The sequence below is a fragment of the Hemiscyllium ocellatum genome, chromosome 35, assembly GCF_020745735.1.
Source record: "Hemiscyllium ocellatum isolate sHemOce1 chromosome 35, sHemOce1.pat.X.cur, whole genome shotgun sequence".
In the NCBI taxonomy this organism is placed as follows: Eukaryota; Metazoa; Chordata; class Chondrichthyes; order Orectolobiformes; family Hemiscylliidae; genus Hemiscyllium; species Hemiscyllium ocellatum.
The window spans coordinates 5177373-5201321 of NC_083435.1; the positions used below are offsets into that span (position 1 = coordinate 5177373).

General features: G+C 47.6%; 1 protein-coding gene across 1 annotated transcript; it reads left to right on the forward strand.

Annotated features, from left to right (window-relative positions):
• The first annotated feature begins 1612 nt into the window (after positions 1 to 1612).
• On the forward strand, positions 1613 to 7716 carry LOC132832383 (nuclear factor 7, ovary-like). Its single transcript, XM_060850333.1, has 6 exons — positions 1613 to 2809; positions 2949 to 3044; positions 3136 to 3369; positions 5661 to 5683; positions 5780 to 5895; positions 6833 to 7716. The coding sequence occupies exons 1-6, from the start codon at positions 2399 to 2401 to the stop codon at positions 7375 to 7377; spliced, it is 1425 nt and encodes a 474-aa protein (XP_060706316.1). The 5' UTR covers positions 1613 to 2398; the 3' UTR covers positions 7378 to 7716.
• The last annotated feature ends 16233 nt before the right edge of the window (positions 7717 to 23949 follow it).

Below are 23949 nucleotides of genomic sequence, written 5' to 3' on the forward strand. Positions count from 1 at the left end.
GGCACCAGTCGCAGTCTTGGGACTTTTGTGGGTGGGCAGTTGGGAAACCCCACACAAGACCCTGTGGCCCCCTGGATGGGGCCAGTCACATGACTGTCCAACACAGCTGTTACCATGATGGCCACTGGGAGGTCCCAGGTCTCAGTCCAGCTGCTGGGTATAGTCCCGGGACATCCCCATCCAGCTCTGATACTGTGTCTCACTCATCCGGAGGAGATGGTATCGAGGACAAAGACTCTGGCCCTCCTCGGTCTGTGATGTATCCTGAGGAGCCCTTCAACAGTAACCTTTTCATGTGGTGGAGGCTATTCAGCCTCTGCCGCAGGCTGCTACTGGCCCAGGGTGCATCTGTCCCGTTGTTACATGTTAGCAACCACTGGGATGATACCGGCTGTAGCTGGCTCCATTGGTCACACTGGCAATGACTCTATGTCAGGAACATAGGAACAGAATAGGTTCTTAGCAATGGGTACAGTCAACAGTCCCATCTCAGAGAAATGGAAGCTGAACATGTTCCTCTATCAAGTGAGACAATTAGATTACTTACAGTGTGGAAACAGGCCCTTCGGCCCAACAAGTCCACACCGACCCGCCGAAGCACAACCCATCCAGACCCATTCCCCGACATTTACCAGTTCACCTAACACTATGGGCAATTTAGCATGGCCAATTCACCTAACCTGCACATTTTTGGATTGTGGGTGGAACCTGAGCACCCGGAGGAAACCCACGCAGACACGGGGAGAGTGTGCAAACTCCACACAGAGAGTCACCTGAGGCAGGAACTGAACTTGGGTCTCTGGCACTGTGAGGCAACAGTACTAACTACTGTGCCACCGTCCTGCCCCAATGTAGTGTCTGACAAGGAGGGCCACGGAATGACACATCTTGCCACTTTGACATGGGACCTTATTTCGAGGAGTGTTCCCCTGGTCAGACTGAAGAGAGGCAGCAGCTGCATGAGCCTGGTACCCTTCTCCCCCAGACCCACATCACCCACACAAACCATCATTGTATCTCAGAGAGTCTTCCATTATCCTGACAGTTCAGGTGGAGAAGGAATCAGCTCTGTGCCCCTTTGCACCCTCCCCTTCCCCACTGAGGCCATGTTGGTAGTGACTGACCATGAACCCCCTCCCACAGCATCCCAGGTCCTCCCATGCCTTACCGTCTCCTCCCTTGACAAATCAACAGTCCCCCCATCATTGTCCTTGACCCTTCTGCATCTCAGGCTGCAGCCTACAATTCCCAGCATTGATCCCTCCAGCTCCCTTCACTGACAGAACTCCATGTTAAGCCCTCCATGCCCCTCCCCATTGGCCATTCCCCCTGTGTGCAGGACTGACCAGGGCCCACTCCTCAGGCTACACAGAGACTGACCCCTAACCATGATCGCTCCAAGCGGCTGACTGACCATGGCCCAGCCCCTGGACTGTGATTGGACACTGTCCATGACTGACTGCACTGGGACACCCTGACTGACAGTGGCCTCACTGGACTCGACTGAGGACCACTCCCCGTCGACTTGGGGATGTGGTTGAGGCATATGCAGTCTGTCTGCTGTCCGGGCAGATGGGACATGCTCTCGGTGGGAGATTGACGTTGCACTGTACTGTACATTAGCATGTCCAGCCCCTTGACTGACTCCTGATGACAAGCTGCCTGGCTCTGTGTCTGCACCAGACTGTAAGGCAAGGCAGCAGGACTGGGAGCTTTAAAGTAGGACTGAGGGGGCAGAGCGCTGAAAGGGCAGGGAGAGGCTGGGATGCTGTGAGCATCCAGGGAGGTGCAGAGTGAGTGTGCACTGAGAGCTGGCAAACAGCCCTGAGGGAGCCTGGACCAATCCGCGAGCTGGGTGCCTGTCCCTGTGAGCAGTGTCCGTCTGCCACTCCTCGGCCGACAATCCCCACAGTTAGGGTGATGAATGGAGATCTGACACACTGTTTCCCCCAGTGAATTGTACATGTCTGCGTGTTCAGTCTGGAGCTGAGTGCAATGGAATCTCAGTGCCCACCCTCAGAACCTTTCCCTCCCCTGTATCCAACCCTCTCCCTCCAGACCAGCCTTAAATATGCTCACTCTTCAGGTATCTGCAAATTTCCTCACCTGGGTACAGTGATTCACAAACAAAAACAGGAATTACTGCAGTTTTGACATCCTCTGTGGAGAGAAAGCAGAGGTCCCATCTTGGATTCAGTGACTCTCCTTCACTAAACCTGTTTGTTCTTCATGTCGCTGTCTGTTTTGTTGTTTGTGTAAACATCGATGGAACTGAGGCACCCACAATGTCTTGAGTGTTGCAGAAACCACATTGTGAAGGAACTGAACTCCGGGTGTTCAGCTGCGCAGAAACATTGAAACTGAAAGGGATTTGAATCAGGAAGTGCTGAAGGTGAACATGGCTTCCAAACGGCAGGCCCAGAGTTTAACCGAGGACATAATGTGTCCCATTTGTGTGGATTTCTTCACCGATCCCGTCACACTGGATTGTGGACACAACTTCTGCCGCTCCTGTATCACCCAGAGTTGGGAAAAGCAGGCGAGCAACTCCTGCCCGGAATGCAGAGAGCAGTTTCCAGACAGAAACCTCAGGGTAAATCGGGCCTTTGCGAATCTGGCTGAGAAAGTTCGAAAATTAAGTGGGAAGCTGCAAGAGAAGGAAAGTAAATGTCTCTGTGAGCAACATCAGGAAGAACTGAAGCTGTTTTGTGAAACTGACAAGAAATTGATCTGTGTGATTTGTAGAGATTCCCAGGAACATACAGAACATCACTTCATTTCAATGGAAGAAGCTGTTGGAATCTACAAGGTAAAAGGAAACAGGTTTCACCCCCTGATTATTTCATCATATTTTCATGCTCTAACACGTCTACTCTGCTGCTACTTTTATTATAATCACAATAACTTTTATTAAACTTTTATTATTTTCGTTTCTCTCCCAACTTCAGGAGAAGGTGAAATGTTCCTTTGACTCTCTCACAAACAAGAAAGCAGCTGTTCTAGAAACGGAACAGAAACAAGGACAGAAGATTTCTGAAATTAGGGTAAGGTTTTCCTTTGTTGGTCTCTGGAATCTGGGTTAGTTCGGTTCATTAACCTTGGGACATTAATTATGTTCCCCATGTCATTTCACAGAAACAGGCAGGCAGTCTACAGGCCCACATCACATCTGAGTTTGCTAAAATGCACCAGTTTCTCACTGAGAAAGAGCAGTGTTTACTCCAAGATCTCAGGGAAGAAGAGGAGAAGGTTCTCAAACCTATGGAAAAAAATCTTCGACAACTTCAGGCGAATTTAAATTCCATTCAGGAGAATCTCTCAAAGTTGCAGAAACAGATGGAACAGAAAGATGAAATGTTATTTCTGAAGGTAAGTTTAGTTTGATTCAAAGTTCTCTGTCACTGCACGATGGGCCTGGATTGGGGAATAAATGCAGCATTTTCCCAGTAATTCAGAACTGAGTGAATAGAATCAAATGTTTTGTCTTTCCTGAGGCAGTTCAGCTGATTTTACTGAATGAATCAGCCTCCTGCAACATCAACAGATTAGCGGGAATATCTGCATTCCCCTGGGATGGGTTAGTGTGATCTTGAGACTGTGTTTGTCATGATTTCAGTTCTGCCCCAGTGTAATATTCTCCTGAAATTCACTTTGCAGACCAAAGTTCCCTGAAGTGAGTGTCTGTGTGTATCTGATGGAGTGGGTCTGAGAGACTTTGAGGGGATTTTAACATCAAAATGAGTAGGTTTGTGTTGGTTGGGAAATTAAAGGGTTAAAATTCTGAACCTAGCCTCTTGGATTAGCTCTGGCACTGCCCAATCATTAGTTGGATGATCTACGTACTGGCACAAAAACTCCCCAATGTGCACTTTTAAAAAATCCACGCCATCTAATCCTTTCACTCAGGCAATCCCAGTTAATGTCAGCAACCTGGAAATAACTCACAAGGATAATCCTGTTTATCTCCCGCCTCTCTGTAAAAACAAATTTTTTCCCTGTCCCCTCATATTCTAATTTTGTGAGTAGTACCAAGGGAGTGATGCACTGTCAGAGAGTCAGTACAGAGGGAGTGCTGCACTGTCAGAGGGTCAGTACAGAGAGAGGGCTGTACTGTTGGAGGGTCAGTGCTGAGGGAGTGCTGGATCAGTGGTGCTGGAAGAGCACAGCAGTTCAGGCAGCATCCAACGAGCAGCGAAATCGACGTTTCGGACAAAAGCCCTTCATGATGAAGGGCTTTTGCCCGAAACGTTGATTTCGCTGCTTGTTGGATGCTGCTTGAACTGCTGTGCTCTTCCAGCACCACTGATCCAGAATCTGGTTTCCAGCATCTGCAGTCATTGTTTTTACCTACCTGAGGGAGTACTGCACTGTCAGAGGGTCAGTGCTGAGGGGGTGCTGCATTGTCAGAGGGTCAGTACTGAGGGAGTGCTGCACTGTTGGAGGGTCAGTGCTGAGGGAGTGCTGCTTTCCAGAGATCTAGTCTTTCAAATGCAACAGAAGACTGACTTCCCAATTTCCTGGTATAGTTGATGTTGAAGATTTCCTGTCACTCTTTTTCAAGAAGGGAGAGGATTTATCCCCTTATTCTGAACCATATTTATTTCTCTGTAAACCTCACCATGGCAACGATACTCTTTGTTTGGACTGCTATTTGTGGGAGCTTCCTGTGCACAATTGACTCTGTATTTCCCACATTCTAGCAATGGGTACACTTCAAGTAGCACCTCATTGGCTGCAAAGTGCATTGAGGTGTCTACTGATGGTGAAAGGTGGGGAATAAAATGTATGCCATTCTTTCCAATCTCTGACTCAATCCAGTGTCTCAGCCCCTCTGATCCCCAAATCTCATCCATATCCTGCCACATGAGCTCTCCAGTTGAGAATTGCATTTTCCAGAATTCAGACTTCCTCTTTCAGTGGTCTAATTTCATCCTAATCGCGACATCTGAACATCCCTCCAACCACAAGCTCACCAGACCCAAACTCTGGTCTCCACATCCCAGCACCCACCCCCTCCCCAAAAGTGAGTCTCAAACACATTCCCTCTGATCCTTCCAGTCTCCCCTTTCCTTCCCCCTCAATCCCAGCCTCTGATCCCTCAGGCCTCTGATTTGACTGTCACTCCTTTGATCTCTCCCACCCTGCTATCCCCTGCCCCGCTGTAAGCTGTTGCTGAAACTCTCGCCACCTCACAGCCTCCCAATGTGCCTGGCAGTGCCCAGAAACAGAGACTGAAAATAAGGCAGGTCCATCTGTGGCATTTAGCAGTGTCAGAATTAAACCTGTTCTGCTGGGATTCCTGACCATAATCCAATCCCCTGTCCCCATTCCCAGTCCCAATGTCTGCCTAGCCCCATTCCCAAGAAAATTCCAGCCCATTGTGTGTCGCACTGAGATTTATGGGAATATTCAGTGTTTGGCAAACCAATCAGAAGTTTCAGTCTTTCCGGATGGTTCCACCCAGTCAGTTCTGGGATCATCCTCGTAATAGTTTTGCAGCATCTCCAGTCTCCCTGCCATTTTAGTCACAGCATCGTTCTGCCTGTGTGTCCGCAGTGGGGAGAATGGGCCATTCTCAGCAGCTTGTAACACGCATTGTTACTGTCTGGATGGAAACAGTCAGTCTCTCTCAACTCAGATTTGTGTTTGATTTATTTCAGGAGGAAACATCTCGGAAGAGGAGGTAGGACATGCTCTTTTCTGAAACTCTGCACAGTTTATAAAAGTAACACAGCGGCGCTGTTTGCTCGATTTCTAAACTGCTGTTTGATATTTGCAGCATTAGCGATGGAGGGAACGTGCTGTCATTAGCAGATGGTGCCCTGTCTATCGGAAAATTCACTGGCCTTTTCCAGTACACGGTGTGGAGAGAAATGATTGATGTCATTAAACCTGGTAAACCTGAGATTGCTTTACTTGGCCTGATGAATAATGAGGCCTGGGAATGAAGCTTTGTCTGTCCCTGCTGAGGGAGGGGAGGTGCTGGGGAATATGGAGTCAGCTGGTTGTCACAGTGGACATGGGGAGCAAGCTCTGGATTGGAACCCAATTCCTGAAAGTGTCCCCAAGGATTATTCTCAATTGTCCTGAGGAAATATTCCACTCCCCTGGACAAATGTCTTTTCTCCATGCAGGGAGAGTTTCAGGGAAGGGGGGTGTGTGTGTGTGAGGGATGGTGGGACATTACATTGAGATGCTGCTGATGATATTCCTCTGCAGATTGGTTTATGTTCCCATTCTCTCTGCTGAGAGTTTGAAATATTTTTTTTCCTCCTCTCTCTCGTTTCTCTTTCCCTCTCTGCAGTAGTTCCTTGCTTTTTAAAACCCTTCTTCCTCTCTCTCCTTCCCATGTGGAGTCTGTCCCTGTCCCCCTCTCCCCCATCGATCACACTGATTGGGGATGTGGGATATCGGAGCTGACACCTCCAGAGTTGAGATGGTCTCTCTTTGCCATATCAGAGCCTCTCGGCCCTGGTTCCTGGAGGGTTTGTAAAGGTCTGGTCCTCATTCTACAATCACTGAGAAGCCCAGGGCTCTGAGGGACACAGGATTCCTTATATTGGGTCAGGATTGAAGCAGGAAGCAGGATTGGGCGGCTGAGGGAAGGTAAAAATAAAACACAACGTGCTCCCGGTCCCTGCTCAGCTCTCACCGGGTTAGACGAGCAGAGTGATCCCGGAGGGTAAACCCTGATTCCAATGACACAACCTGGAGTCATTTACATACACCCGAATTCCCGGGAATGCCCCCAGTGAGCTCTTTATAAAGGAAATGATTTGAATAAAACTCAGTGAGAAACTCAGTTACTGACTGTTGTTTGTATTTCTCCCAGTTGCAGCCTCTCTGACCCTGGATCAGGACACAGCCCATCCCGAGTTCATCGTGAATGAGGACCGGACCAGTGTGAGACTCCGAGACAGTGCCTGTTCCTACATCAGAGACCACTATATGTTTGAGAGATTTGATCCCTCTCTCTATGTCTGGGGCTCAGAGGGATTCACCTCAGGGAAACATTACTGGGAGGTGGAGGTAGGAAAAGGGAGGGATTGGGCTCTGGGAGTGACCCGAGAGTCTACGAAGAGAAAACCGGGAACCATCCCTGATCCTGAGCCTGGTTTCTGGTGTTTGTGGAAAGGTCGCTCCGGTCGTTATTTTGCTGGTTCTTCCCCCTCATGGATCCTGCTCCCCCTGCCAATGCATCCCCAGAAGATCGGGGTTTTCCTGGACTGTGAGGTTGGAGAGGTGTCATTTTACAATGTGGACAACATGTCCCATCTCCACACTCTCACCCAGACTTTCACTGAGAAAATGTTTCCTGTTTTCAGTCCAGGATTTGATAGTGAACCGCTGAGAATCTGTGATATTGAAAATCACTGAAAGATCCATCTCATAATTTCACAGCAGAACAGACCTTCCAGTCTCCAGAGAGTCAGAGACCGGACTTATCCGAAAGATACACACAATACATCCCACCAAGATCCCCCCCCCCCTCCGAGAGTAAAACCCCAGTCTCCTGACCGTCCAACTGCACTCTCTGTCACAGGACCAGCATCCACCTGACCCCTGATCTTCAACAGGACCTGATCACACCCCCCAACATTGGCTTCACCCCCCCCCCCCCAGACACTGACTTCACCCTTCCCAACCCTGACTTTACCCCCTGATCCTGACTTCACCCACTGACCTTGACTTCATCCCCTGAGCTGAAAATGTGTTGCTGGAAAAGCGCAGCAGGTCAAGCAGCATTCAAGGAACAGGAGATTCGACGTTTCAGGCATAAGCCCTACTTCAGGAATTCCTGAAAAAGGGCTTATGCCTGAAACGTCGAAATTCCTGAAGAAGGGCTTATGCCCGAAACGTCGAATCTCCTGTTCCTTGGATGCTGCCTGACCTGCTGCGCTTTTCCAGCAACACATTTTCAGCTCTGATCTCCAGCATCTGCAGACCTCACTTTCATCCCCTGACCTTGACTTCACCCCAAACCTGACTTCACCCTTCACCTTGACTTCACCCCTGACCTTGACTTCACCCCCGATCCTGACTTCATCCCTGACCCTGATTTCACCCCCCGATCCTGACTTCACCCCCCGATCCTGACTTCATCCCTGACCTTGACTTCACCCCGACCCTGACTTCACCCCCCGACCCTGACTTCATCCTGACCCTGACTTCACCCCCAACCCTGACTTCATCCTGACCTTGACTTCACCCCCGACCCTGACATCACCCTCCCGACACTGACTTCATTCCCAGATGTTGACTTCACCCCCAGACTCTGACTTTACCCCCCGACCCTGACTTCACCCCCAAACAATGACTTCACCCCCCCGACCCTGACATCTCCTCTCGACACTGACTTCACCCACTGACCCGGGGTTCACACCCCGACCCCTGGACTCGCCCCCCTAACCACATCTTCTCCCTTGAGCCTGACTTCACTCCTGACCCCAGCTTCACCCCCCTCGACCACGACTTCACCTCCTGACCCTGACTTCACCCACCGACCTGGGCTTTAACCCTGACCCCAATTTCATCCCTGGACCCTGACTTCACCCCCTGACCCCTGATGATGACATGAAGTGTTAGTGAGCGCTTCCCTCAGTCTCCCTCCATCTTCCCTGCTCCGTCTTCAATCTGAAGAAGGCGGCTGCCTGGTGAGGATTGCCCCCTATATCCGAGCTCCCGTTAGTGGATTTTATTTCCAGGGGCTGGGAGGTCGCCCAGTGTCAGCATCACTTGGTGGAACCTTCTCCCCAGTGAATACAGGACAGCTACCCCAGATGTCAGGGTGGTCACCTCTCTCCTTGTCCATCATTTCAGTTCGATCACGCCTCTGAGCTTATCTCCTGCTGAGGGTCATTGGTTAGTTCCAAGGGGACAAAGCACTGTCCTACCGGCTCAGGGATGTCAATATGGAAATCGGAATCAGGGAGTGTGTATTTCTCGGGAGAGTGTGTATTTTCCAGAGAGAGAAAGGAAACAGTTTCTCTGCCAAAGTGGCCTCATGCTGTGTCCAGTAATTCCATGAGAATTGAATATTCATTCTGGGGAAGTCTTATTTGTTAATGACCCTACATTTTTTTTTACACAGGGACTAGCTTCATATAAATATTGCCTTTACAGATGTATTTCATTCCCAGCAATGTCTCAGTGAGTGTATCAAGGAGATAATGTATTTTCTCCAATTTTAGCTGATCAGAAAAGCAGGTCTTACATACACTTTACACAGAGAAGTATCACATACACTTCACACAGAGTAATGTCATTGAATAACATCAGGAATGCTTTTCCTGTCATTTATTACATTGTCTCAGTTGTATGAATAAATGTGTCATTATTATTTTATTATTGTTAATTAGAAACGTAGGCATTTCAGCAACAATGCAGTTTTAAAAGAGAATTATGTTAACTTTCTACTGTTTTCGTGAAGTGCATCTTTATCTTTGAATAAGGCGATCCCACTTAACTGTAGCAAGGTTATATTTTTCAAGCTGTTTGGGATCTTGAACATCCAGGTTTAGATATTCAATCTAGCACAGGTGACATGTACCAAGGTTAGTGACAGGTAGACTGTAACTGTATGTTGTGTGACTGTAGGGTTGTATTTAAAGGCTGTGACTGTTTGTAATTCAGTGGAGGGCCTTTGAGCTGCTCCCCACAGACATGTGAATAAACCGTTTATATCTTAGACTTGGGCTGTTAATCGTTGGTTCTGTTATTTAACACTGTCCACTGGGCCTTTCAAATGTTGTCATGAACAGGATCTAAAGGACAGAGGAGACAGAGAGGGAATTGAGACGGGTCACTGTGTGAGTATTGTTTTATTCACATGGAATCCGACTCGGTCCCATCCCAGCAAGTGTCAGGCTCCTGGGAATCAAAGTACCAATGGATCAACAAGAGGATAAAGGTGACGGGTAAACATTAGGGTGAAACAGTGATCTTGATGTGATTGCTGTGATAACGTAATTGATATCAGTTTTAAGTAACAGGTTCAGTCTCGGGAGAGACCAAAATAAGACTTGCATCACTGACACCAAATATCCTGAACAGAGCTGTGCAGATCGCTGAGAAAAGAGAATTCAAGTGGGGACCAGACAGTGACTAATTCCACATCAAAGAGCCATCAATTCCCCAAGTGCTACATGAACCGTGGGCAGGGACATTACCAGCTGGCCACTAGATCCCCTCTTCCCTGGGATAATTCCAGAAATAAAATAAAACTGTTAGAAATTTGAATGAGAAATAGAAACTCAGCAGCTCTGGCAGCGTCTGGAGGGAGAAACAGAGATAACCTTTTCAGTCCAGTCACTCTTCTTCAGAACCGATAGCAGCTGGGAAATGGTTATCCTTATGCTGATAGCAGGGGATGGGTGGAGTAAGCAGATAGGCACAGACGGAGCCCAGAGATACAGAGAGAGAAAGTGACGCAGACCAAAGGATGTTTAATAGCAAGACTGCAGTAGTTCTTACTTTTCCCCAGCACCCATGTCGTGTGTGTGCAGATGTGAGACACAGTGAATGAGGGGGAGTCGCATAGAAACCAAGAAATTACAAACAGGCCTGAACAGGTTAGAAACAGGAAGGATGTTCCTGATGCTGGGGGTGACCAGACCAGGGTTCATCGGTTAAGGATCAGGGATAACCTTTCATAGCGGAATGAGGAGAAATGTGTTCACCCAGAGAGTGATGAGCCTGAGGAACTCACTGCCGCAGAAAATGGGTGGGGCCGAAACATTGTGTTTTCATGAAGGAGCGACATATAGTTCATGTGGGAAAAGGGATCGAGGGATCAAGGGGATGGCTGGGTTAGGGGAGGGAGCTCAATGATCATCCATGATCACAGTGAATGGTGGAGCAGGCTCGAAGGGCTGAATGGCCTACTCCTCCTCTTCCCTTTTCATGTTTCTGTGTTTCTACACGTGACCAGGAAACAAGATGACGGGGAAGGCAGGGTGAAACAAAATTGTGGCGTCATATCCTCCGAAGAGGCAGGCATAGCTGGGACCCGCCTCATCTGCTCCCAGGAGGACCAGTTCCAATACCGTACAGCCCAGATGGCCTCCTTCTTCAAGGACCGCAGATTCCCCCCAGACGTGATCGAGGATGCCCTCCACCGCATTTCCTCCACTTCCTGCTCCTCCGCCCTTGAGCCCCGCTCCTCCAACCACCATCAGGACAGAACCCCACTGGCTCTCACCTACCACCCCACCAACCGCCATATATAGCGTATGATTTGCCGTCATTTCCGCCACCTCCAAACGGATCCCACCACCAGGGATATATTTCCCCCCCCTCCCCTATCAGCGTTCCGAACTCCCTCGTCAGATCCACACCCCCCACCAACCCAACCTCCACTCCCAGCACCTTCACTTGCAACCGCAAGATATGCAAAACTTGCACTTCCTCCCTTACTCTCTCCAAGTCCCCAAGGGATCCTTCCATATCCACCACAAATTCACCTGCACCTCCACACAGATCATCTATTGCATCCGCTGCACCCGATGTGGCCTCCTCTATATTGGGGAGACAGGCCGCCTACTTGTGAAACGTTTCAGAGAACACCTCTGGGACACCTGGACCAACCAACCCAACCACCCTGTGGCTCAACACTTTAACTCCCCCTCCCATTCCACCAAGGACATGCAGGTACTTGGACTCCTCCATCGCCATCCCATAACAACACGACGGTTGGAGGAAGAGCGCCTCATCTTCCGCCTGGGAACCCTCCAACCACAAGGGATGAACTCAGATTTCTCCACTTTCCTTATTTCCCCTCCCCCCATCTTGGCTCAGTCAAATCCCTCGAACTCAGCACCGCCTTCCTAACCTGCAATCTTCTTCCAGACCTCTCCGCGCCCACCCCACACCGGCCTATCACCCTCACCTTGACCTCCTTCCACCTATCAAATCTCCATCACCCCTCCCCCAAGTCCCTCCTCCCTACATTTTATCTTAGCCTGCTGGATACACTTTCCTCATGCTGAAGAAGGGCTTATGCCCGAAACGTCGAATCTCCTGCTCCTTGGATGCTGCCTGACCTGCTGCGCTTTTCCAGCAACACATTTTCAGCTCTGATCTCCAGCATCTGCAGACCTCACTTTCTCCTGGTCCATAATAGAGTCTGTAAGAGGACAGCGACCCCTGCTGGAGGAGATGGGAATGTGGGGATTGAAATTAAATGGAGGGAATGTGAATTGATACGATTAGATGGAGAGATTATAGAGTCATAGAAAAGTCCAGCATGGAAACAGACCCTTCGGTCCAACCCGTCCATGCCGACCAGATATCCCAACCCAATCTAGTCCCACCTGCTAGCACCCGGCCCATATCCCTCAAAACTCTTTCTATTCACATACTCATCCAAAAGCCTCTTAAATGTTGCTATTGTACCAGCCTCCACCACATCCTCTGGCAGCTCATTCCATACACGTACCACCCTCCGTGTGAAAAAGTTGCCCCTTAAGTCTCTTTTATATCTTTCCCCTCTCACCCTAAACCTATGCCCTCTAGTTCTGGACTCCCCGACCCCAGGGAAAAGACTTTGCCTATTTATCCTATCCATGCCCCTAATAATTTTGTAAACTTCTATAAGGTCACCCCTCAGCCTCTGATGCTCCAGGGAAAACAGCCCCAGCCTGCTCAGCCTCTCCCTGTAGCTCAAATCCTCCAACCATGGCAACATCCTAGTAAATCTTTTCTGAACCATTTCAAGTTTCACAACATCTTTCCAATAGAAAGGGGACCAGAATTGTATGCAATATTCCAACAGTGGCCTAACCAATGTCCTGTACAGCAGCAACATGACCTCCCAACTCCTGTACTCAATATTCTGACCAATAAAGGAAAGCATATCAAACACCTTCTTCACTGTTCTATCTACCTGCGACTCCACTTTCAAGGAGCTATGAACCTGCACTCCAAGGTCTCTTTATTCAGCAACACTCCCTAGGACCTTACCATTAAGTGTATAAGTCCTGCTAAGATTTGCTTTCCCAAAATGCAGCACCTCACATTTATTTGAATTAAACTTCATCTGCCACTTCTCAGCCCATTGGCCCATCTGGCCCAGATCCTGTTGTAATCTGAGGTAACCCTCTTCGCTGTCCACTACACCTCCAATTTTGGTGTCATCTGCAAACTTAGTAACTGTACCTCTTATGCTCGCATCCAAATCATTTATGTAAATGACAAAAAGTAGAGGGCCCAGCACCGATCCTTGTGGCACTCCACTGGTTACAGGCCTCCAGTCTGAAAAACGACCCTCCACCACCACCTTCTGTCTTCTACCTTTGAGCCAGTTCTGTATCCAAATGGCTAGTTCTCCCTGTGTTCCATGAGATCTAACCTTGCTAATCAGTCTCCCATGGGGAACCTTGTCGAACGCCTTACTGAAGTCCATATAGAACACATCTACTGCTCTGCCCTCATCAACCTTCTTTGTTACTTCTTCAAAAAACTCAATCAAGTTTGTGAGACATGATTTCCCACGCACAAAGCCATGTTGACTATCCCAAATCAGTCCTTGCCTTTCCAAATACATGTACATCCTGTCCCTCAGGATTCCCTCCAACAACTTGTCCACCACTGAGATCAGTCTCACTGGTCTATAGTTCAGTGTCAGGAGAGGTGATATGAAATAAAGAATGCAATTGTAAAGGGGGTACAGGTGGAACTGGGAATATATGTGCAGAATCTGTTGATGGTGGCAGAACAGTTTGAGAATGGGGTTACAAAGATTTCTCGGAATTGGAGTTTAATAAATAGAGACAGTGGGGACACAACAGGGAGGTGATGATGAACCTTTATAAAACACTGGCTCTCCCTCAACTCGAGGGTTGGTTCTGGAGCCCGGACTGTCGGAAGCTTGTGGAGGATTCAGAAAAGAAACAGTAAAGATTGACAGGAATGGTTCCAGAGGTGACGGTCTTCAGTTCCCTGGAGAGATTGGAGAAGCTGGGGCTGTTCTCCCGAGAGCGGAGAAGGGAGAGAGGAAATCAGATCGAGGTGTTCAATATCAGGAGGGAGCAGGACAGAGTGGAGAGAAAGGAACTGTTTCCATCGGCAGAAGCAGCGAGAACCACTGAACACTGAGATAACGTGAATGGCAAAGGAACTAATGACCAGAGGGAAAAAAATCAACTTTCTAACTGCAGGATGCACTAATTGAACATTTGAAAGTTTCACATCTTTAATGTCCTTCCTGAGAGTGAGTTGGAGACAGATTCAATTGGGGCTTTCCACAGTGAGTGGGATCAGCAGCTGAGGTGGAAACAAACCCCTGGAAGTGGGGGGAGAGAGTGGAGGGGATGTGGATCTTGTGGGAGCAGGTGAGGGCCTCTTGCAGAGAGCAGACCCAGAGACAAGCCACACCTTGTTCTGAATTCATGTCAGCTCCATAACAAGTCAATCGCTAGATCCCATCCTGTTTAATGGGATTCCAGCCTTATCCCGTTGTCGAGATGCTGCTTGACAAACCCAGACATTAAACTCCTGGACAGTCCGGCTCTCTGCTGTATCAATAGTTAATGATTCCCAGACCCCCTCCCCCACATGTTCCAGTTTTCTAATTCAGTCAGCCTTACAGCACAGAAGGAGGCCATTTGGCCCATTGTGTATGTGTGAGCTGTTTAGAAAGATCTGTCCAATTATCTCATTCAACGTGCAGTTTCCCTTGTAATTTCTCAAGAATTTACCCCATTTCCCAGTGAAAGTTCCTGTTGGATTGGCTGGATCACAGATTGATCCACACAATCCCAATCAAACACAAGGAGGGAGAGAGGGACCAGGGAACAGAGACACTGGGAGGTCACGTCAAACACAGGAGCAGAACTTCCTGGTGTTGGACATTCCTGGAGAAGTGACAGGGAATTAAACAACACCAACAAACAGCAAGATCTGATGGTGTTCTGACAAAGGCTTCACTGTTCAGATATCGAGCTGCCTGCTCTCTCTCCACAGTTACTGTCTGAGCTGCTGTGTGTTCCCAGGATTTCCTGATCTGTTCTTGTTGCTCTGTCTGCTGATGTCTCCTGTCTATGCCTTTCATGCATTAGAGATTTGACAGGAAGATTATGCACTCTACAATCCTGTGAAATAGAGTGTTAAGTTGCCTCACTGCCTCATGTTAACTGTTATTTCAACAACTTGGTGAAGTCTGTGTTTAATATTTATGTAGAAGATATGAGGGGCAGCCCTTCATCTGTTATTGAAAATAATAACTATTTCTGGTGATACTTCAGTCTTTCTTCTGATCTTTAGCCTCGCCATGTGGAAGTGACCAAACAGATTGAGTGACTTCCTTATGGGCTAACTTATTGGCTTGGCCAAATTGCCCATGATCAGGGTCAGCAGGAGCTGCCTGAAAATGGCTATGTCAGTTCCCATATCTTCTTGGAAATGGATCACGCAGTGACCACAGAAACATTTGAAGTATTGCATCACCAGTGGGTATGGGAATAATGGACTTCATTGTTAACTCCAGGAAGTAATTTTAATTTGATTTATTTTTCCTTTGAAGTTTTGATTTGTTGTTTCCATCAGTTAGGATGGCCCTTTCAAATGGATTCTTCATTGTTTTTGGATTCTTCATAGAAGGTATAAATTGACACAGACTGAAACTGCAGATGCTAGATTTTGGGCTGTGTCATTCTGTAATGAAATGGGTATAAAGATTCACCCTAGTTCTGTCATTCTCCACCTGGCTGTTTGGTGCATCATACTCCAGCGGTGAGTTACAGTGAATCCTCCACTGAAAAAGGTGTGGTTGGTATAATTTGTAGATGCTGATCATTGTTAAGATTATAATTCCCTGTTTAACAGCAGAAATTTTGTCTGATGTGCCAAACTGCTGGGACTTCCTGTTGCTTTGGTGATATTCATCTGTGTCACAAATAAAACTTAAATCAATTTTAATCTAAGCATGTGCAGCTGTGTCTGTTTGAAGAGCTGAAACAAAAATCAAATTATCAGCTGAAATTTAATGTGTTTGGGGCAAAACTATTATTCTCAGTGAAACCTCAGAAAGCCTGCTAACCCAATCTCCAGGAGTCCTGATGGAAGAAAATTCCTATCGGTAGTAAGTCCCCTTGCACTAGGGTTTTGGCTCCCCCAGGATAATTACATCACTGCACTTCCCACTGTGAGAGAACCCTACCTCTCAAGAACTGCCAGCCAATCGGAGGTTCTCAGCACTGCACGATAGTCAGGAGTGGCCACAGCTGCTGTTGCAGAAGGGCAGGTCCAGAGGGTCAGCGATGGAATTTTTGAAGACTTGTAAGTGGGGTCTGTGTGTGTGGGGGGGTGGTATATATGTGTGTGTATGTGTGTGAGGAGTGGTGTGTGTGTGTATGTGGAGTGGTGTGTGTGTGGTGTGTGTGTATGGTGTGTATATGTATGTATGTGTGTGTGTGTGTGGTGTGTGTGTATATGTATGTGTGTGTGTGTGGTGTGTGTGTATATGTATGTGTGTGTGTATATGTATGTATGTGTGTGTGTGGTGTGTGTGTATGTATGTGTGTGTGTGGTGTGTGTGTATGTACGTGTGTGTGTATATGTATGTGTGTGTAGGGTGGTGTGTGTATACGGGTGTGTGTGTATGTGTGTGTGTGGGGTGATGTGTGTGTATGTGTGTGTGGGGTGGTGTGTGTGTGTGTGTGTGGGGAGGTGTGTGTGTGTGGGGTGTGTGTGTGTGGGTGTGTGTGTGTGTGTGTGTATGTGTGTGGGGTGTGTGTGTGTGGGGTGGTGTGTGTGTGTGTGTGGGGTGGTGTGTGTGTGTGTGTGGGGGTGGTGGTGTGTGTGTGTGTGTGTGTGTGCGCGTGTGGGGTGGTGTGTGTGTGTGCGCGTGTGGGGTGGTGTGTGTGTGTGGGGTGGTGTGTGTGTGTGTGTGGGGTGGTGTGTGTGTGTGTGTGGGGTGGGGTGTGTGTGTGTGTGGGGTGGTGTGTGTGTGTGGGGTGGTGTGTGTGTGTGTGGGGTGGTGTGTGTGTGTGTGTGTGGGGTGGTGTGTGTGTGTGTGTGTGGGGTGGTGTGTGTGTGTGTGGGGTGGTGTGTGTGTGTGTGGGGTGGTGTGTGTGTGTGTGGGGTGGTGTGTGTGTGTGTGTGTGGGGTGGTGTGTGTGTGTGTGTGGGGTGGTGTGTGTGTGTGGGGTGGTGTGTGTGTGTGGGGTGTGTGTGTGGGGTGGTGTGTGTGTGGGGTGGTGTGTGTGTGTGGGGTGTATGTGTGTGGGGTGTATGTGTGTGGGGTGTATGTGTGTGGGTGTGTGTGTGTATGTGTGTGGGGTGTGTGTGTGTGGGGTGGTGTGTGTGTGTGTGGGGTGGTGTGTGTGTGTGGGGTGGTGTGTGTGTGTGTGTGTGTGTGTGCGCGCGTGTGGGGTGGTGTGTGCGTGTGGGGTGGTGTGTGTGTGTATGTGTGTGTGGGGTGTGGGTGTGTGTGTGTGTGGGGTGTGGGTGTGTGTGGTGTGTGTGTGTGTGTGTGTGTGTGTGGGGGTGGGGGGGGAGCGGTGTGGTGCCTGCAGTTGGTGAATCAGAGGGAAAGCCAACAGGAAGGGCAGGGGAGGCTCCTGTTTTGTTCACCTTGGTTCCCTGAATTGGGCTCAGGCTGTTGAGTACAAGGGATTCATCACTGTATTGACCTGCACAGCTTGTGAAACTCCATCCTTCTCTTATTGAAGACCAGTGTCAAGGGATTCAATCAGCCTGTGTATGGGAAGGATGTCATGAACTATCTCACCCTGAACTCAGTTGGTGAGAGCTGGGAAGGTGCTGGGATTTCCACCCTGCATTCCCTGCCCTTGTACAAAACTCATCTGGTTCTGAACCCATCTTGTGGGTACAGGGGTGATTGGGGAATTAATTTCTGCTCTGGAATCAAAACATTGAACTTTCAGATCCCATGACAACAAAAGGCAGCAGGGTTTGAATATACTGCTGCTTGATGCTGCACTAGTCAATCTTCACCAGGGTGAGGGAGGGAGAGGTCAGAATCCTGTCTGATCTCAATGGATCACGATAGGATGATGGGACAGAGATTTAACCAGCGGTTAGGCTTCAGTTGGTGATAGGAATCTGGTCTCAGATAATTGGTCACCGTGGTGATGAAAAGCAACATCCTCCACAGAAAGGAGACTTTCCAGTGTATCAGGAGGACAGGAGCTGGAAGCAGGGCAGAAAGAAAACAGAGCTAACGCCCTGAGTGTGGAAACCACTGCCGAATGGCTGATACCTGCTTCTACATCTTGTAGAATATGGGATCAATGTGGGATTCCCTGCCAGTGAAGGAGCTGCCTGGAGATGGCCACCACAAATTAACACAGGAGACTGCAACACTTTTGGCATCTTTTCTTTCACATCAGTGCCGTGATCATCAGACTACAAGACTATAAGATGTAGGAGACGAGGGGAGCTATTCAGTACATCAAGTTTGCTGTGCCATTTGATGAGATCAAATATGGTCATATCATCATGTCTTTTCCCCAACACCAGTGATTCCCTACGGATTAAAATGATGTCTATGTCAGACTTCAGTATTTCCCAGACAGTCCTTTGTGTTATAGAGTCATAGAGTCAAAGAGATGTACAGCACAGAAACAGAGCCTTCGGTCCAACCATCCATGCCGACCAGATATCCCAACCCAATCCAGTCCCATCTGCCAGCACCCGGCCCATATCTTTCCAAATCCTTCCTATTCATATATCCATCCAAATGCCTCTTAAATGTTGCAATTGTACCAGCCTCCACCACCACATCCTCTGGCAGCTTATTCCATACACGTGTGGAAAATGTTGCCCCTTAGGTCTCTTTTATATCTTTCCCCTCTCACCCTAAACCTATGCCCTCTAGTTCTGGACTCCCCGACCCCAGGGAAAAGACTTTGTCTCTTTATCCTATCCATGCCCCTCATAATTTTGTAAACCTCTATAAGGTCACCCCTCAGCCTCCAATGCTCCAGGGAAAACACCCCCAGCCTGTTCAGCCTCTCCCTGTAGTTCAACTCCTCCAACCCTGGCAATATCCTTGTAAATCTTTTCTGAACCCTTTCAAGTTAAGACCATAAGACATAGGAGTGGAAGTAAGGCCATTCGGCCCATTAAGTCCACTCCACCATTCAATCATGGCTGATGGGCATTTCAACTCCACTTACCAGCATTCTCCCCGTAGCCCTTAATTCCTCGTGACATCAAGAATCTATCAATCTCTGCCTTGAAGACATTTAGCATCCCGGCCTCCACTGCACTCTGCGGCAATGAATTCCACAGGCCCACCACTCTCTGGCTGAAGAAATGTCTCCGCACTTCTGTTCTGAATTGACCCCCTCTAATTCTAAGGCTGTGTCCACGGGTCCTAGTCTCCTCGCCTAACGGAAACAATTTCCTAGTGTCCACCCTTTCCAAGCCATGTATTATCTTGTAAGTTTCTATTAAATCCCCCCTTAATCTTCTAAACTCCAATGAATACAATCCCAGGATCCTCAGCCTTTCCTCGTATGTTAGACCAACCATTCCAGGGATCATCCGTGTGAATCTCTATTGGACATGTTCCAGTGCCAGTATGTCCTTCCTGAGGTGTGGGGACCAAAACTGGACACAGTACTCCAAATGGGGCCTAACCAGAGCTTTATAAAGTCTCAGTAGCACAACATCTTTCCGATAGGAAATAGACCAGAGTTGCATGCAATCTTCCAACAATGTCAAGGCCTAATCAATGTCCTGTACAGCGCAACATGTCCTCCCAACTCCTGTACTCAGTACTCTGACCAATAAAGGAAAGCATACCAAATGCCTTCTTCACTATCCTATCTACCTGAAACTCCACTTTCAAGGAGTTATGAACCTGCACTCCAAGGTCGCTTTGTTCAGCAACACTCCCTAGGGCCTTACCATTAAGTGTATAAGTCCTGCTAAGATTTCCTTTCCCAAAATGCAGCACCTCGCATTTGTCTGAATTAAACTCCATCTGCCACTTCTCAACTCAGCTTTGGTGTTGAAGATATTCACAGATTCATTACACTTTAAGAGAAATTCCTCCTCATATCCATCTGTTAATAAACAATTCCTTACTCTGAGATTATGCTCTCTGGTCCTAGAATCTCACACAAGGAATCGGCCTCTCTGCATTTATCCTGTCAGGCTTTCAAAGAATCTTACATGTTTCAACAAAGTCGTTTCTCAGTCTACTGAACTGCATTGAGTACAGGACCAGGCTAGTGAACCTTCTCTGCACTGATTCCAATGCCAGTATGTCTTTCATAGAGTCATAGCCATAGAATCACACAGCAATCCTTTGGTCCAAACAATCCATGCCAAGTATAATCCCAAACTAAACTCGTCCCAACTGCCTGATCCTGTTCATATTTCCTCCACACCTTTCCTATTCATGTGTTTATCCAAAAGCCTTTTAAATATTGTAACTGTACCCACATCCACTACTTCCTCAGGAAGTTCATTCCACATGTGAACCATCCACTCTTTAAAATAATTTGCCCCCCATGTCGTTTTTTCAAATCTTTCTCCTCTCATCTTAAAAATGTGCCCCTAGTCTTGAAATCACCCATCCTATAATTTCTATCAGGTCATCTCTCAACCTCCTACACTCCAGTGAAGGAAGTCTCAGCCTATCCAGCTTTTCTTTATAACTCAAACCTTTTGTACCTGGCAACATCCTGATAAATCTCATTTGAACCCTCGCTAGCTTAGTAATATCCTTCCTGTAATTGGGCAATCGGAACTGGTTGTGCCTCGCGCACGGTGTGCTGCAGTCTCCTGAACGGGGAGCAGACTTAATGGAAAACTCCGACCCCCAGAGGAAAGGCATTGAATCAATTAACCGAGTACTCAATTATCTGATAAAAAATAGTGCCTTCCCATCTCGTTTGGATATTCGAGCCTCCTCTGTCTTCCAGTTTGAGGAAGACCTCTCCTTTTTGATAATCCATTCGCCTTGAACGAACTCCCCACCTGATGATGCCTTATCTAAACACACAGCAAGTTCTGCTGAAGTGGGACCATCTGGGCAGTGCACTCGAAGGTCGGATGGTGCTTCCAGCTCCTTGGGTTGTACAGAACAAGCGAGGAGGGTGCTGATGTTATGGACTAGGCCAGACCACTCAACACATTCTTAAGCAGGCAGCCCCAGACCCTTATAATTTTGCAATTTGTTTCGGTAAGTGTACAGTGAAAATTACCCAGAGTAAGGTTGACCACTAGATTTTGAAACAGACAAAAAATTATTCACAAAAATACACAATGAAACACAAAGAACAGAATAAAGAACCCCTACAGAACTCAGTCTATCCAACTAGATTTAATGATGCTGTTCTGAATATACACAACAGCCCCAATAAGCAAACTCCCTTTAAAACCCAGTGTAAATGGAACACATGTTTACAGGTTGAAGTCAAGGGCAGAAAGAGAGAGAGAGAGAGAGACAAAAAGTTTCCACACTGCTCCCTGTTGAACTTCTCACCAGCTCAAGACTGAACTAAACTGCTCAGCTCAGCTAGAGAGCTGACCACTCCCCTTTCATTTTGCAGGTCACTTCTAAAACATGACCACAGTGGCCTGAAGTCTCATCTGTTTACATATAAGGAAAAGGCCTCTCAATACCCTTTAATCATTCTACCAAACCAGACTGACTGGAGCCTGGCCTGGGTTATTGTCCCTCTGAAAGAAATCAAGGTCAGAGTCCCTTTGAGCCAAGGAACAGCTTTTAGGAAAAAAGGACTAGCTTTGAGACACTAAGATGGACACCTACCCATTTCGCCACAAAAGAGAGTCTCTGAGAAAGAAGACACTGCAGTAATGGGACTGCCCGGTTAGTTAGTGTGTGAAACATTATCAACCAGGTTGTAGGGCACCACATCCTCTTCATCACATTTCCATCTTTAATCATTAATCCACCATGAGCTCCAGTCTCACTCGGGTTGTCCTCCTTTTCTGCGATCACATCATTTTTACATTAAAATGTCACTCCTTGGATGTCAGTGTCTAGCTGGATCAGCATTTATTGCCCATCCCCAGTTGCCCAGTGGTGGGGATGAGCTGCATTCTTGAACCATTGTTGTCCATGTGCTGCAGGTTGACCCACAATGCCTGTAGGGAGGGAATTCCAGGAAATTGACCCAGTCAAACTGAAGGAATGGTGATGTATTTCTAAGCCAGGTGGGTGAATGGCATTGGAGGAGAATTTGCAAGGGCTGGTATCTGCTGCCTCGGTACTTCTAGATGTAAGTCATTTTGGGTATAAAATGCACTGTCTAAAGATCTTTGTATAATTTCTGCAGTGCATCTTGTAGGTGGTACAGTTGGTTCTGCTATAACGCAGTCGTTCTGTTCTCTTGCAACCCGGTTTATAAGAAAATTGCATAATAGCAGCATCATTTTAAAATAATGGGACCGGAATCATGTAAAAACCAATACGCTCTTTAAAAGTTTGCATTATTGAGTGTCCCCAATTCATCACATTTGCATCGATGAAACATGAATTATAGTAGATCGACCTGTACACACTATTGAGTGTCATTGGTGGATGTAGTGAATACAGTGCCAATCAAGCAGGCTGGCTTTTTCCCAATATCGTGTCAAACTTCTTGAGTGTTGTTGGAACTTTACTCACCCAGGAAAGTGGGGTATATTCCAATACATCCTTGACTTGTGCTTTGTAAATGATGGGATCTGATTGAAACTTAAGCAATATTCAGAGGCCTGGATAGAGTGGGCATGGAGAAGATGTTCCCACTAGACTGAGAGACTAGGATCTGAAGGAACAGGCTCAGAGTGAAGGGACAACCCTCTATAACTGAGAAGCAGAGGAGTTTCAGCCAGATGGTGGTGAATCTGTGGATTTTATTGTCACAGAGGCAGTGGAGGCCAAATCATTTAATATATTTAAGACAGAGATAGATAAGATTCTTGGATAGTTAAGGGGATCAAGGATTACAGGGAGAAGGCAGAGAACGAGGTTGAGAAATACATCAGCCATGATCAAATGGTCAGCAGATTCAATGGGCCAAATAGCCTAATTCTGCTCCAATATCTTTTGGTATCATGCTGGAAAAACCTCAAGCAAAAATAGAAAATGCTGGAGAAACTCTGCATCAGATCTGGCAGCATCTGTGAAGACAGAACCAGAGTCTGATATGTATCACCAGGGTGAGTCAGTCACCAGTACTTTCTCCCCAGCAAATGATTTGGGGAAAATGAAAAAGAGGGCACTAGCACCACTACTTGACAAAAATCAGTAATGCAAGGAGTCCTGTAGTGTTTTATACCTTTTTTTTAATACCTGAGTGGCCAGGGCCAGCAGTTCCCTTCTCTTCAAGGACAACATCTACGTAATCAAAAAAGTGAAGGGGAGGGGAAGGGACTAAATTAAAATGGAATTTGAGGGGCATATAAAACATTCCACACCTTGTGGTGCCCGTCTCTCCCTGAAAATCTTGAGGGTGTTGATGGACGCTGCATGCTCCCTCTCCAGGGACACTCAGGCCCATATGTAACCACAGAAGAGGGGCAGGCAATCAGCCATAACAACCCCCTCCATGGCCCACTGCCTGGGCCTGATAATGGCCAGTCAGGCCAGGCCCAGGAGCAGACCCATGAGAAGACCCTCTGACCTGTCCTCCCCTCCAATTTCTGTTCTTCTGGCTTTTCCCAGTAGAGGGGGTAATGGCCTACTGGTATTGTCGCTGCATTGTTAATGCAGAGACCTAGATAATGTTCCGGGGATCTGGCTTCAAATACCGCAATGGTCGATGCTGTAATTTGAATTCAGTAAAAAAGAAATCTGGAATTAAGAATCTAATAATGACCATGAATCCACTGTTGATTGTCAGAAAAATCCACCTGGTTCCCTATTGCCCTGTCGGGAAGGAAGCTGCCATTCTTACTGGGTCTGGCTGACATGTGACTCCAGACCCACAGCATTGTGATTGACTCTTAACTGCCCCCTGGGCAA

Bases quoted from the DNA above. Each gene is read 5' to 3' on its own strand.
- LOC132832383 (XM_060850333.1), top strand. From the start codon at position 2,399: ATGGCTTCCAAACGGCAGGCCCAGAGTTTAACCGAGGACATAATGTGT. The intron at 2,810-2,948 runs GTAAAAGGAAAC...TCCCAACTTCAG, and splicing joins AAGCTGTTGGAATCTACAAG to GAGAAGGTGAAATGTTCCTT. The intron at 3,370-5,660 runs GTAAGTTTAGTT...GATTTATTTCAG, and splicing joins ATGAAATGTTATTTCTGAAG to GAGGAAACATCTCGGAAGAG.